Below are 12,007 nucleotides of genomic sequence, written 5' to 3'. Positions count from 1 at the left end.
CCGGCCCTGATTGATGCATCTTAACAGGGAGCAGTGGATTTTTGCAAATCACACTACAGGCTTTAGATGTAGTTCTACTTGAATATAGGGTATATTGCACCTTTAATGCACTATACAGTGTGAACGTTCAGCACTACTAATAAATATCTAGAGCTCACACTCAACATTGCACTTCCTTGGGTCCTCAGCAAAACACCCAGCAAGTGTGAAGTCTATCGAGTGTCAAAAAAAAATGGGCCCACCTAATAACTGACCCTCCTCCTATTTTAGTTTTATTTGCTGAACTGGAACCACACCGACAAAGAAAGCCTTCGGCTTCACTCCACTCACCGATGAGGGACTCTACGGTGGGAACCTCGCCCAGGTCCTCCAGCAGCTCATGGATGGGGTCATTGTGCTCTGGAGCAATGGCGTCCTGGTGGTCCAGCAGCAGCTAACAGGACAGAAGAGCCCAGGCAGTGTTAGTCATACTGTATAAGACAAAATCTCTTAAATAAAAATAAAAAAAGCATCTGGAAATCAAAAATTTGAGTACAGGAATATAAGTGTGACAGTGGGAATGATTTGAGAGCGGGAAGGAGGGGGTCCAAACTCACTGTGTGAGTGTTAATAATCTCTCCGATGGAGATGTAGATGACAGGTTTGGTGACAGTGACCAAGTCGGAGTACTCATCCACGTTGAACTTATCTTCAAGTGAGGGAACGTCACAGGCCGCCAGGAAGAAACGCCTGCGATGTAAGAAGGGATAAGGTCAGAAGAAGAGCTTTAAACAGCAAAGACAGCATGAGAGCATCACTGAGGAGAAACTAGACATTTACTAACAGCATCCTGAAGTAACTGAGTGCCCCTTTTGGAAAGGTTTTAGCTTCCGCACACTCTATTAAAACATTGCTAGTTGTACCACATCTGCCTCAAATGTCCATAATAATAAACATCCAACCTGAACTTCTGGTGGGAGGAACTGAGATATTCATTGATGGGATTGAGATGGGCGTTGTCTCCCAGGAACATCTTATTGGAGGCGGCGTGCTGCAGCATCTTGGCGACAGAGCCCAGGTTTCGCCGCTGCTCGGTGGTCAGCTGGCCACCCGCCGACACCTCGATGATGTCAAAGGCATCGGGTGCCACGATGGCCGGGTTCATGTAGCGGTAATACAAGAGGTTCCCCACAATCTGAAACGTAAAAATCAAATGACCCAGTTAGTCAAAGTATTATCACAAGAAAAGGAGACATATTTTTCATGCTTTATGAACACTTTTTTTTGGATGAAAAATAGCTGCAATGCCATATAAAAAGCTCCTAAAATTGGAGACATATTACTTTTTGTATGAACACTGTTCAAACTATTTAGAATGAAATGTTAGTGAAGTTATAGGTGTGCTGCATGATGCAGCCATAAACAGAAATACTAGTATTCCGAAAAATAAGGATTATTGTCATTTAACTTGTGTGCTGGATTTAGGGTGATCTATTTGCAGAGATGAAATATAATATTCTTAACTATGTTTTCATTAGTGTAAATCACCTGAAACTAAGAATCATTGTGTTTTTGTTAGCTTAGAATGAGCCCTTCATATGCGTTTTGGTTTTATTATACAGAGCCCACCATGTTGCCCTGCCATGTTTTTACCAGGGGTTGATGCATAGACTGTAAAAGTTAACCCAAAACATCTGGATCGCCCCCTGGTTGCTGGCAGCAGTATATGTTATAAATCACCGCCCCTCCATGTTACCAAATAGGACATGGGCCAAACTAAAAAATGTCAAATACATTTTTTATTCAAAGATGATTACTGTCATTTTAGGTAGTTCTTATCACGCTGATGTCTGTTGAAATGCTCATTTTTCTGATAAGTTTTGTTTTTATTAGTTATTTAATGCTATAAAAAATGGGGGGGGGGGGGGGGGGGGGGGATGTCATGATTGACAGCTGTAAATCACTCGCAATTGGCCGGGAGGGTATTTGGGCGAGACTTTTAAATTACAAGATGTCAGCCCCCGTATCCGGGGTATTTTGGCTTCACTTTTTTACATCGAGAGGAAGTGGAGAGGCATCCTCCATATTTGTATACAGTCTATAGTTTCTACAGCGGAAAACCAAAAAGCGGCTCTAGAAAGGGTTTATCAAGTTTTAACGTTACCCGAAGGCCACCATGGGTTCTACTTCACACTTGGAAAGGCAGAGATGAGCGGTATTCAGGTGGTTGCAATCTGGAACCTCACCGCTAGAGGCCACTAAATCCTACACAGTGCTAGTTTAAGTTATTTAGGGACCACATTCGTTGTCAGACCAAAAAAAAGCTGCAAACGGCGTCCTTGTTGGCATCTTTCTATTTTAGGACTATTCATATTAACCATGAAGGGAAGGAGTTGAGATTCAAAAGTTTGGTAGGTGCTAGTGCAGAAGAGGAAAAGGCTCTTGACCCTGTCAGCGTGTGCAGAGGAGAGCCAGAGGAGTGTCATGGGCCACCTTTATGTCAGCAGACAGAGTGAAGGAGGACATCACCACCCCGGCAGAGAGGCTGCAGCTGGTCGGCAAGGCGGGGAAGGGCAGAGCAACAGCAGAAAAAGGGGAGAAAAAAAAAAGGAAAGAAAGGTATAAGAAACAGGGAAGAGAGAGCCAGGCCGAAGACGATCAATGAAGAGGCCAGAGAGGAGGAGCTGTGGTGGTCAGTTCACCCAGTTTTCAACAGAACTGTCTATCTCAGAATGACGGCAAACTATCTCGATGCAGAAGGAGGTGGTGGTCATAGCTTAAGGTAGGGCTGCACAATTAATCGCAATTTTATCGAAATCACAGTTTGGAGTACTGCAATATCCAAATTGCAGCTTTTAACACATATTTTGTTAAAGGCAAAAAAAGGGGTCAAACCATTCTGAAATAAGTACTGTGGTGCTGCAGAGACATCCCAGCAACTAAAGAAAAAAATCTTTGTTTTGTACAGATCCTCGCAAAAATCACGCTATAAATCAATTTAACTTTTTAGATTTTAATATTTTTTAATGAAAATGAGAGTAATGATACAAAATTGACCATTTCCCTCCAATATCTTGAATCATATCGCAATCGTAATTTCAGTCAAAAATGAATCTGATACATTTTTTCCTCATATCGTGCAGCCCTAGCTTAAAGTGGACAAATCTGTGTGTGACCTGCTTCTGAATTTAATTTTGAGATGTTTAAAGTGCACAAATCAAATGCCATGAACCACAGTTGTATTGGGTTTGTAGTATTTTCCACCAGGCAAGTCTGTGCTGCGAGACTCATCTTAGAAGAGGAAAAACCTAACACCACATCACAGATCTTTTTTAAAAGGACAACGTCAGAAAAGAGAAGGCATGGAGTTTAACCGTAGTAGTGTCTGGAGTTGAAGGTACATACTAGCTAAATAAACATGTGATTGTTCTTTCAAGTACTTTTAGAGAAAATAAAAATCTGTGAGTCGGGCAGCGAGACGCTCTTGGTGTGACGTGGCGGAGGACGGACCAAAACCAGAATCCAGCACAGACGCACCTGGTGGAACATCCAGGGAAGTCTCAGTGTCAGAGACCTCATTAAACTGAAATCCTCTGCATGGTTAGATAACACTGTGGTGAGTGGGAACTAGGATATAGAAAATATATTTTTCTTTTGCGGTTTGGTAGAACTGACCCTTTAAAGACTGGGAAGCACATGTTGAGTGACAAACATTACACTTCCGAATTAAAGATGCAAACCTTGAGCAGCTCATCCTCCGTAGCATCTGGGAACTTCTCATGGAGGGTGTCCTTCAGCACCTTGGAGATGAAACGCATCCCATATCTGACGGACAAAAAGCCACACAGACAACGTGAGACAGGCAGCGGGAACAATTTCCCTAGAAATGTTGGTTCGATGCAGCTGACTCGTGTCTGTGAAAATGCAGACAGTGATGCTGTAGGTGAGGAACGTACGGGATTTTATCCACCGAGACAATGATGGCAGACAGGAATTTGTCAGTGATGGTCTTCATGTTCTTGATGGAGGCTTCCAGTCTCGTCCTCACCTCCTCGTGGGACATGGCCTGCTCTGGAGTCACGTCATAAGGCAGCTTACTGTTGAGGACAGGGCAGACAGAACACCGTTAATATCATATCCCTCTAAAGCCTTTTGCTTCACTAGTGTGCAGTACTGTAGCCATGCTTTCATCACTGCAAAAAACTTCTGTAATTTGAAAAAATGTACTAATACCAACAAAGAAATCTGTCAATGGGATAAGCAATAATGAATTGATAAGATTTCTTGAAACTAGCATTTAAACCAGGCCACTACAAAACACCATCTGTTCTTAAAACTAAAGTAAAAAAGACAGTTTGTATTTTTTATATATTTATTTTATATATTTATTACTGTTAATTACTTTGTTATCTCATAACTTTTTTAGCTGACACATTCTATAGTATAATGTCTGTCCAGTGACCCTACAAACTACAAACTTTACGTTTACTGGTGAACAAATGTAAATGGTGATTGACCAGAGTATTCAACATCAATAAATAGAAATATTAAGATTTAATTGGCCATAAAATAAGTGATGTGACTTTCTTGGTTTGCCGTTTGTTGCATTATGATTTTCCTGTATTTAAAAAGATTAGACAGCCACCCTCTTGTCACGTAGCCTTAAGCTCACCTGGCCTCTCCAGTCTGCGTCTCCATCTGGTTGACCCAGCCCTTATAGATGTCCACCGGGTCGGTCTTGATGTTTAGGGATTTGTCGTCCATGATCTCCTTGACGACCGGTGCCAGGATCTGCCGCAGCGCGTTCTGCCCCCGCGCACCGCGGTGGAAACTCACCACCATCTTGATGACAGTCGGGTTTCCTGTGACGATCTCCTTCATCTGGTCCACTTTTGACCTGCGGACAGTTGAAACCATTTTTTAACTGTGTATTCATGGACACTGGATTTAAAACTGTGCTCATAAAAGGACTGTTGCAGTGTCTGGTTCTCACTTGATCTCCTCCTGCAGGGCTGTTTTGAAGAGCTTGGCTAGCAGGTACTCCTCCCTCTGGTTGGAGGCGTAGTTGTACAGGGTGAAGATGACAGAGTCCATGAACTTTGTGGATTTATTCTGTGGCATCTGGAAGATCAGCTTGGCCAGATACGTGGGGTTGGTCTATAGAATGGAAGCAGACACTGGGTTAAATATCATCAGTAAGTAAGTCAGTTAAATGTTTTTAAAGAGCGCTTATCATGGATAAAAATCACAAAGTTTTTTAAATAAAAAACACAGAAGATCATACATGTAACAAACACAATGAACAATTCAAATTACAAAGTAATAGAAAATAAATTAAAGTGAAGATAGGTCAACCAAATGCCTGTTTAAAAAGGTAGGCCTTTATCTGAAAACAGCTGAGTGTAAAGGTGGAGGCAGAGCGCTCCAAAGTCTCAGTGCTATGGACTCAAAAGATCGATGACCACAGGTCTTAATATTGTTGAAGTAGCTCGGCCATGTATGCAGGTATATCAGCCTCGTTCACCAACATACTGTATGTAGTTGCTTTTCCACATCAACTATTTCCAGCTGTGTTGTGTTGCATTTCAAGTTGTATTTTATGTCATTAAACTGTATGTATTTCTAACGTATTTTGTTTTAACTAGCCCTCCTTTCCTTTCCCTAAGTAGCTTTGCCTCTTGTCAGGCCGCCATTAAATATAACAAGCTGTTCTTAAGGACCTGCCTGAAAAAAATGAAGGTGAAATGAAACCAAAATAAAAAAGGTGCCTGATTGTACAACTCTCTGTCCGTAAGAGTGAGAACTTAAAGTGAATCCTCTCTGCTACGGGGAGCCAGTAAAGATACTTAACAGGGGTGATGTGAGACCGTCTTTTTGTCACACACACACACACACACACGCGCACGCGCACGCGCACGCGCACGCGCACGCGCACGCGCACACGCACACGCACACCAAGGCATGACTAGAAAGAATCTTATACCGTCCCAGTTGTGATTGTTTCAGTTACAAAGTGAGGCAATAACCATCTGGAGCATCCAAGAAGTCTATATAATTTTAATTTATTTTATGCCTTTGTTGTTTCATGCAGCCAACCTCATGATAGGGCAATCATAATTTAAGGGGGGCAGTGCCACCCCGTGTCCCCCTTGCAGCCCCCGTCCTGATGAGTAGCCTTGAGGCAGATGGCAGATATCAGGATTAGGGACAAAGAAATCCAAGAGCAGAGATGTAACTGTAACGTTACCTGTAACAGGTAGAAGAGGTACTGGTAGGCTTCCAGTTTGACCCTCTTCTCCTTGCTGAGGGCCTTCAGGCCCCCCCGCTGCTTGTTCATCATCATCATGTCGGACAGCTGGCCCTTGTTCTTCTTGGTCAGCTTCTTGCTATGCGACACCACCTCCTGCAGCGTGATCTTGTTCTTCACCAGCAGGCCGATCTTGATGTCCATCAGGTTCAGGTCGTTCTCCAGCTGCTGGTTGGAGCGGATGTTGGTGACCACCTCCTCGCGGAGCCGCATCAGTTCCAGCTCCTCCTGGAAGTCCTGGTCGCTGTGGTCCAGCAGGTGGACAAACTTCCTGACCACTGCCATCGGAGGATCGTCTGCGCTGACTGGTGGGGAGGAGGAGGAAGGACATGTTGACAATCAATTAGGGGTGGGATACAGCATAGTTTCGCTATATTTTTCTTGGCTATAATAAATCGAGACTTAGACACCAAATATTAAATCCTCAGAATTTAAGTTTTTGGTACTACAATAAAAAAAATCAATCCCATTTTGCAGGTCACTCTCTCTAATGTCTCTCTCGCTCTACCACCCACCCACCCGCACGCACGCCTAGCCTGCCATTCTCTTAAAGAGATTGACGCACACAAGCGTAAACATCAGGCCACTTACATAGCCTACAGCAAAAGCTCTGCGCGCGACCATAAATCAGCCTTTATTTATAGCAATCAAAGTCTGATCCTACTCACTCAGCGTCTTGTAGTCATCTCTGGCCTTGTTGGCTCGAATGAAAGCCTGAATCTTCACCACTTGATTGATCTGCAGTAGAAAACAGCAATCACTTGGCTGACCTTTTTTTCATTTCTTTAAAACAGTACCCCAGGAATCCCCGGTGAGCTGAAGTGGAAATGACTTCACTCGTGTCAGAGTGATAATGATCCGTCTGCCACCCTCAAAGCCCACAGGACACCGGCTAAATGTCAGCGATGTGTCACGGGAAATGAATGCACAGTGATTTTTATTAGAAGCTTTTATTAGATAACACTGCAATCTGTTTAATGTAAACCCTCATTTCTGTGACAGACCATTTACAACCCTTTGTCAATAAACCATTTGTCAACCCATTTTTTTTTTCCCCCAAATTGTCCAAAACTTAATTTTCAGGTAATTTTATTCAACAAGGTTTGAGGCTTTGAACACTCACGTGATCCTGGAAGTACTTTAGACGATCCTTGTATTTCTTACGCGCTTGGTGCATCCGAACCATGGATTGGATCTGAGAAAGACAAAAACAAATCCTATCAGTTTTAACTGTATTCATACGTCTGGTAATAATAGTTAGGTTACAGACATTGCATAATAACTTTACCTTGACGGCCTCGTCACTGTGGTCTTTCAGATACTGCTTACGGTCATTGAACTTCTTCCTCTGTTGGTGGCCTTTCCAGTGGGCCTGAGAAAGAAAAGACAATCAGTATAACAACAAGTCCTCACAACAGACAGCAGTTTCAATGTGTGCACTCAGGATGATAGCTGTGTTACAGGTGTCTCTCACCTGTATGCATGAAACTGCTGGGTCTTGGGACTTCAGGAAGCTCATCCGCTCCCTTTGTCTTTTTCTCACCAGGAAGCCACGGCAACGCGCTTGCAGCTTGGCGATTAGGGACTCGTTGGCCAGCCACAGCTGCTCTCGATTGTAGGCTGTGGTTACCCCGGACACCACCGACTGACAGGAAGCATAAAGCAACCAGTTTAACTCAATGTCTAAAAAAAAAAAAGCTATGGCCATGCAGTGCTGCACAAGGACAATTCACAATCAACTAAATGAGTCAACAGTAGTTCTGTGTTGCCATTCTCAAAATCCTGTCGCTTTGGGACACAACAACAACACCTTGAGCTAACAAGCTACATGTGAAAAAGGCAAGTTTTGAAGGATATTTGGATCTTGCAACAATACAGGCCTGCTTGGTTCTTTTGGGCAATGACTGTAAAGATTTACAAGAATTATGTTTAGGGCATTTCATCTCTAACTGGGATGTTTTGGGACTGATTGGTGGGATTGATTATTGGGAACAAAGTACACACAGGGATACACTGGGGAGAGCAAGTTGAGTTTAACCATGAATCCAGTTAATTCAAATAGCTCATGTTACAGTATTGTGTCAACAGTTAACTTCATTTGATATTATATGGTTTCTTTTGCAGGGTGCACATATTCCACCAAAACAAGTTCCTTCCATAGGACTATTTAGCAGAGCCACCGTCGCTGCGACTGGAGCTTATAGCCGCCCAAGACGATTGTGACTGGTTTAAAGAAGAGCCAACAACCTAGAGAAACTTTTCCTTTGGTCTTGGAATGTATGTGTGGTGAAGCCAGACCGTACTCCTTACACAGCGCTGTGGAGATAGGTCTGCCAATGGGAGACTACAGGGACCCACCTGGATGTCCTCCTTGTTGAGCTGGGTGTTGTTCTGCACAAAGCCCTCTGGCTCCACCCAGGTGCCCTCGTTGGTCTCCAGGTTATAATAGTAGTTGTGTCCTCCCTTCACCCAGTGTTTCACCCAGTCACTGCCATTATCACCTGGACACACCGCATTACAGAACGCAAGTGAACAAGATGGAGGCAATGGACCTAATTAGCAAGTAGCATCATCCCTCCATTTTACATTTATTTCAGTAATGGAGTGCAACAGGCAAAATTCTTCGTAGTTTGAAATATGATTTTTAATCACAATATTGGATCATTCAAAGAATGAAACTTTGATGGTAAATAATAATCCCTGCATCAGGCCAATATCTGTCACTTTAAAAATAGGATTGCACGACATTAGGAAAATATCCAATTGTGATTATTTTGACTGATATTGTGATATGATTCATGATATTGGAGGAAATAATTTTTTTATAATTATTTTCACTTTCATTGAAAAATATTAAAATTAAAATGGTTATAGTGAGTGATGGTTGCGAGGATTTAGTCTGTTGGATATGATTTCTAGGCCGGGACGTCTCTGCAGCGCCACAATACTTCATTCAGAATGGTCTGACACATTGTTTGCGCCTTCAACAAATATTGCACCCCCACAGTGATTTGGATATTGTGCTTGTTCATATTGCGATTTAAATAAAATTGCGATTAATTGTGCAGCCCAATTTAAAAACACTGGAAACCACTGAATACATGCATCATTCCTCCAAATTGAATCCCAATTGCAGAATTTTCTTTGAGAGACAAGGTGACGGTCCTTCTCCTTATTCATTCCAACATTTTCTCCTCACCTTTTGCCTTTTTCTCATTTTTTATCTTGGACAGGTCATCCTGGTAGGTCTGAGCACACTCGGAGGTGACTCCGTACAGTCCTGACCCGGGGTTACGCAGAGCAGCGAGAGTCTGAGCTGGATCGCCAGTGTCCACCGCCTCATTGATAGCCTGGATGGAGCGCGAGACTGCGGACCCAAACACACAACATAAGCCCTTCGCTGCTTTTATACGTTGTCCTAACATCAAGAACTCTTGGCAGAATGTGGGTAGTAAATCTTCTGCAATCTTATATATAACAGATTTGAAGAATGAAGTGTGCGCTTACACTGCAAGGCCTCCTGTGTGTCCTGGTTTGCCTTCAGAATGGCATCCTGGATCTCATCCAGCCACAGCACAGCAGAGGGGTCCTGGGTCTCCTGGAAGGACACGGCAACATACGTTCAGAAACTTTAAACAAAAAAAAAAAAAAAAACGTTGATTCACTTTATGCATTGCATAATGACAGGGCGGTGTAAACCAGACACACACTGTAACAAAAGGCTTATAATGTCTATTTTCATTGAAAAAAAATAATCGACAATCAATCGACAATCAGTTGTTTGGTCAATAAAATATCAGAAAACTGTGAAAAAAATGTGGACCAGTGTCTCCCAAAGCCCAAGAAGACGTCCTCAAATGTCTTGTTTTGTACACAACATAAAGACATTCAGTTTACTGTCACAGAGGAGAGAAGAAACTAGAATATATTCACATTCAAAAAAAATGATGACCTTTTATTTTTAAATAAATGACACAAACCGATTAATTTATTATCAAAATAGGTGGAGATTCATTTACCACAACTCCTTGATCAATCTTTGCAGCTCGACTAAGTTTACACACATTATGAACTGTAGTTAAACCTAACTGCATCCAGATGGCGCACTCTGTCTGCAGCTGTTTGCTACTTGTGCTTTTGCTTTCTAGAGCGCGTTGAAACCGGCAACTCATTTGGTTTGGGTTTGGGCCTCCCCCTCCACGTGTCCCGCCCCTTCACGTAGTGCTTTAAGATAGACGAGGAGGTGTGTTTGTGCTGGTCTGACCGACTGATATTAGAACTTGGAGGAAGATTTCTTTTGCAAAGGGAGGGGAGTTGGCGGCTGCAACAGCATGCACCAGGAGGACTGAAATGAATGCATCTTTATAGTAAACAGAGCGGTACCTGGACGAGCGCTGATTAGTGTTTGTATGTTTGCAATTGGTGCGGTAATGGGTATTTGTGTGTGGGTGATGATGAGTCCCTGCAGCTGGCGGGAGACAGGGTGTGGTGCCAGAGTGGGCGGAGGGACTGGAGGAGGACTCTGGCGTAGCTTGATGTAGTTCACCACACGTTTCAAGCCCATCATGCAAATAAGAGGAAGTGAAAGCCGCAGGGGGTGGGGTACATTAGAATTCATCTTTCTAAACTTTTCTTTTGCAGAATTGTTCCTCTCCTTCCTTTAAAACCATGAGGTCATTCATGACACCCACACACACACACACACACACACACACACACACACGCACACCAAGGCATGTCTAGACTGAATCTTATACGGTCCCAGTTGTGACTGTTGCAGTTACAAAGTGAGGCGATAACCATCTGAAGACGCATTCAACAAGTAGACTATATTTGGCTTGTTAGTCAGAGTCAGGGCAGGACTTCCTGCTGTTTGTCTAGGCACAGCCCTCAGCCCAGTCAAAGCTTACTTCTGCCTGACTGTCTCTGACTAACTGTTCTAATACTGCAGAGTTAATGGGGCAACACAAAGAAGCCAGTCACAAATTGAACTGCAGGCTTTGCGGTTTGCTTCTTCTCCAAACTCCCCTGAACCACCCCTCTTACAGTTTGACTGCATTTTAGTAGAGCTGTAAAGATTAATCCTAATTGATGCGTTGTTATTAAACTAACCCCCAACCATTTTGATAATCCATTCTTTAGGTTTGAGTCATTTTTAACGGAAAAAAGGTCCTCTCCTCTGTGATAGTAATCTAAATATATAGGTTTTATTTATACCGGTAATCTCATTAAGACACAGAGTCTAATTCACAAGAGAGACCTGTTTGGGACAATACACAACAACAGTTACAAACAGACAAACAGACTACAATAGTATTAATAGGATTTACCAAATAGTACATGCGATATTTAGACGAAAGTGCAAAGCTGACTTAAAACAATAAAACACTAAAAACAAGGACAAGACTCCAAAGATGTGTTTTTTCCAGTGCTTGAGTGTTAAAGATCACACAATTAATTAATAGCCGATAATGAATACAATCATTAGTTTCAGCCCTACATCTTAGCCATGTCTCTTTAGTCAACCCTGCCACCTGAGATCTTTCCCTCTCAGCTGGGGAACATTTCGTTGGCACTGACCCTTTGAAAGCCAACAGGAAGCTCACACTGCTCTAACTATTTCCTCCATCTTCAGCTAATCGCCTCAAACAGCCACATTCACTAATCAACAACCAGAGGATGGTGTGTGTGTGTGCGCGTGTGCGCGTGTGTGTGCGTGTG

General features: G+C 42.9%; 1 protein-coding gene across 1 annotated transcript in view; it reads right to left on the bottom strand.

Annotated features, from left to right (window-relative positions):
• Positions 1 to 12,007, bottom strand: part of iqgap1 (IQ motif containing GTPase activating protein 1) — a 67,497-nt gene that overhangs the window by 7,868 nt on the left and 47,622 nt on the right. The window contains exons 16-30 of the mRNA XM_032511743.1: positions 9,794 to 9,884; positions 9,486 to 9,653; positions 8,645 to 8,787; positions 7,761 to 7,931; positions 7,575 to 7,658; positions 7,410 to 7,481; positions 6,955 to 7,024; positions 6,227 to 6,591; positions 4,973 to 5,136; positions 4,652 to 4,876; positions 3,936 to 4,076; positions 3,720 to 3,804; positions 942 to 1,174; positions 597 to 729; positions 331 to 433 (exon numbers count right to left, since the gene is read on the bottom strand). Of these exons, the coding sequence (XP_032367634.1) occupies positions 331 to 433; positions 597 to 729; positions 942 to 1,174; positions 3,720 to 3,804; positions 3,936 to 4,076; positions 4,652 to 4,876; positions 4,973 to 5,136; positions 6,227 to 6,591; positions 6,955 to 7,024; positions 7,410 to 7,481; positions 7,575 to 7,658; positions 7,761 to 7,931; positions 8,645 to 8,787; positions 9,486 to 9,653; positions 9,794 to 9,884 (2,248 nt within the window). The remainder of the gene's footprint in view (positions 1 to 330; positions 434 to 596; positions 730 to 941; positions 1,175 to 3,719; positions 3,805 to 3,935; positions 4,077 to 4,651; positions 4,877 to 4,972; positions 5,137 to 6,226; positions 6,592 to 6,954; positions 7,025 to 7,409; positions 7,482 to 7,574; positions 7,659 to 7,760; positions 7,932 to 8,644; positions 8,788 to 9,485; positions 9,654 to 9,793; positions 9,885 to 12,007) is intronic.

Source organism: Etheostoma spectabile, chromosome 1 (genome assembly GCF_008692095.1).
Source record: "Etheostoma spectabile isolate EspeVRDwgs_2016 chromosome 1, UIUC_Espe_1.0, whole genome shotgun sequence".
Taxonomy (NCBI): domain Eukaryota; kingdom Metazoa; phylum Chordata; class Actinopteri; order Perciformes; family Percidae; genus Etheostoma; species Etheostoma spectabile.
This window is presented reverse-complemented; position numbering and strand designations above follow the sequence as displayed.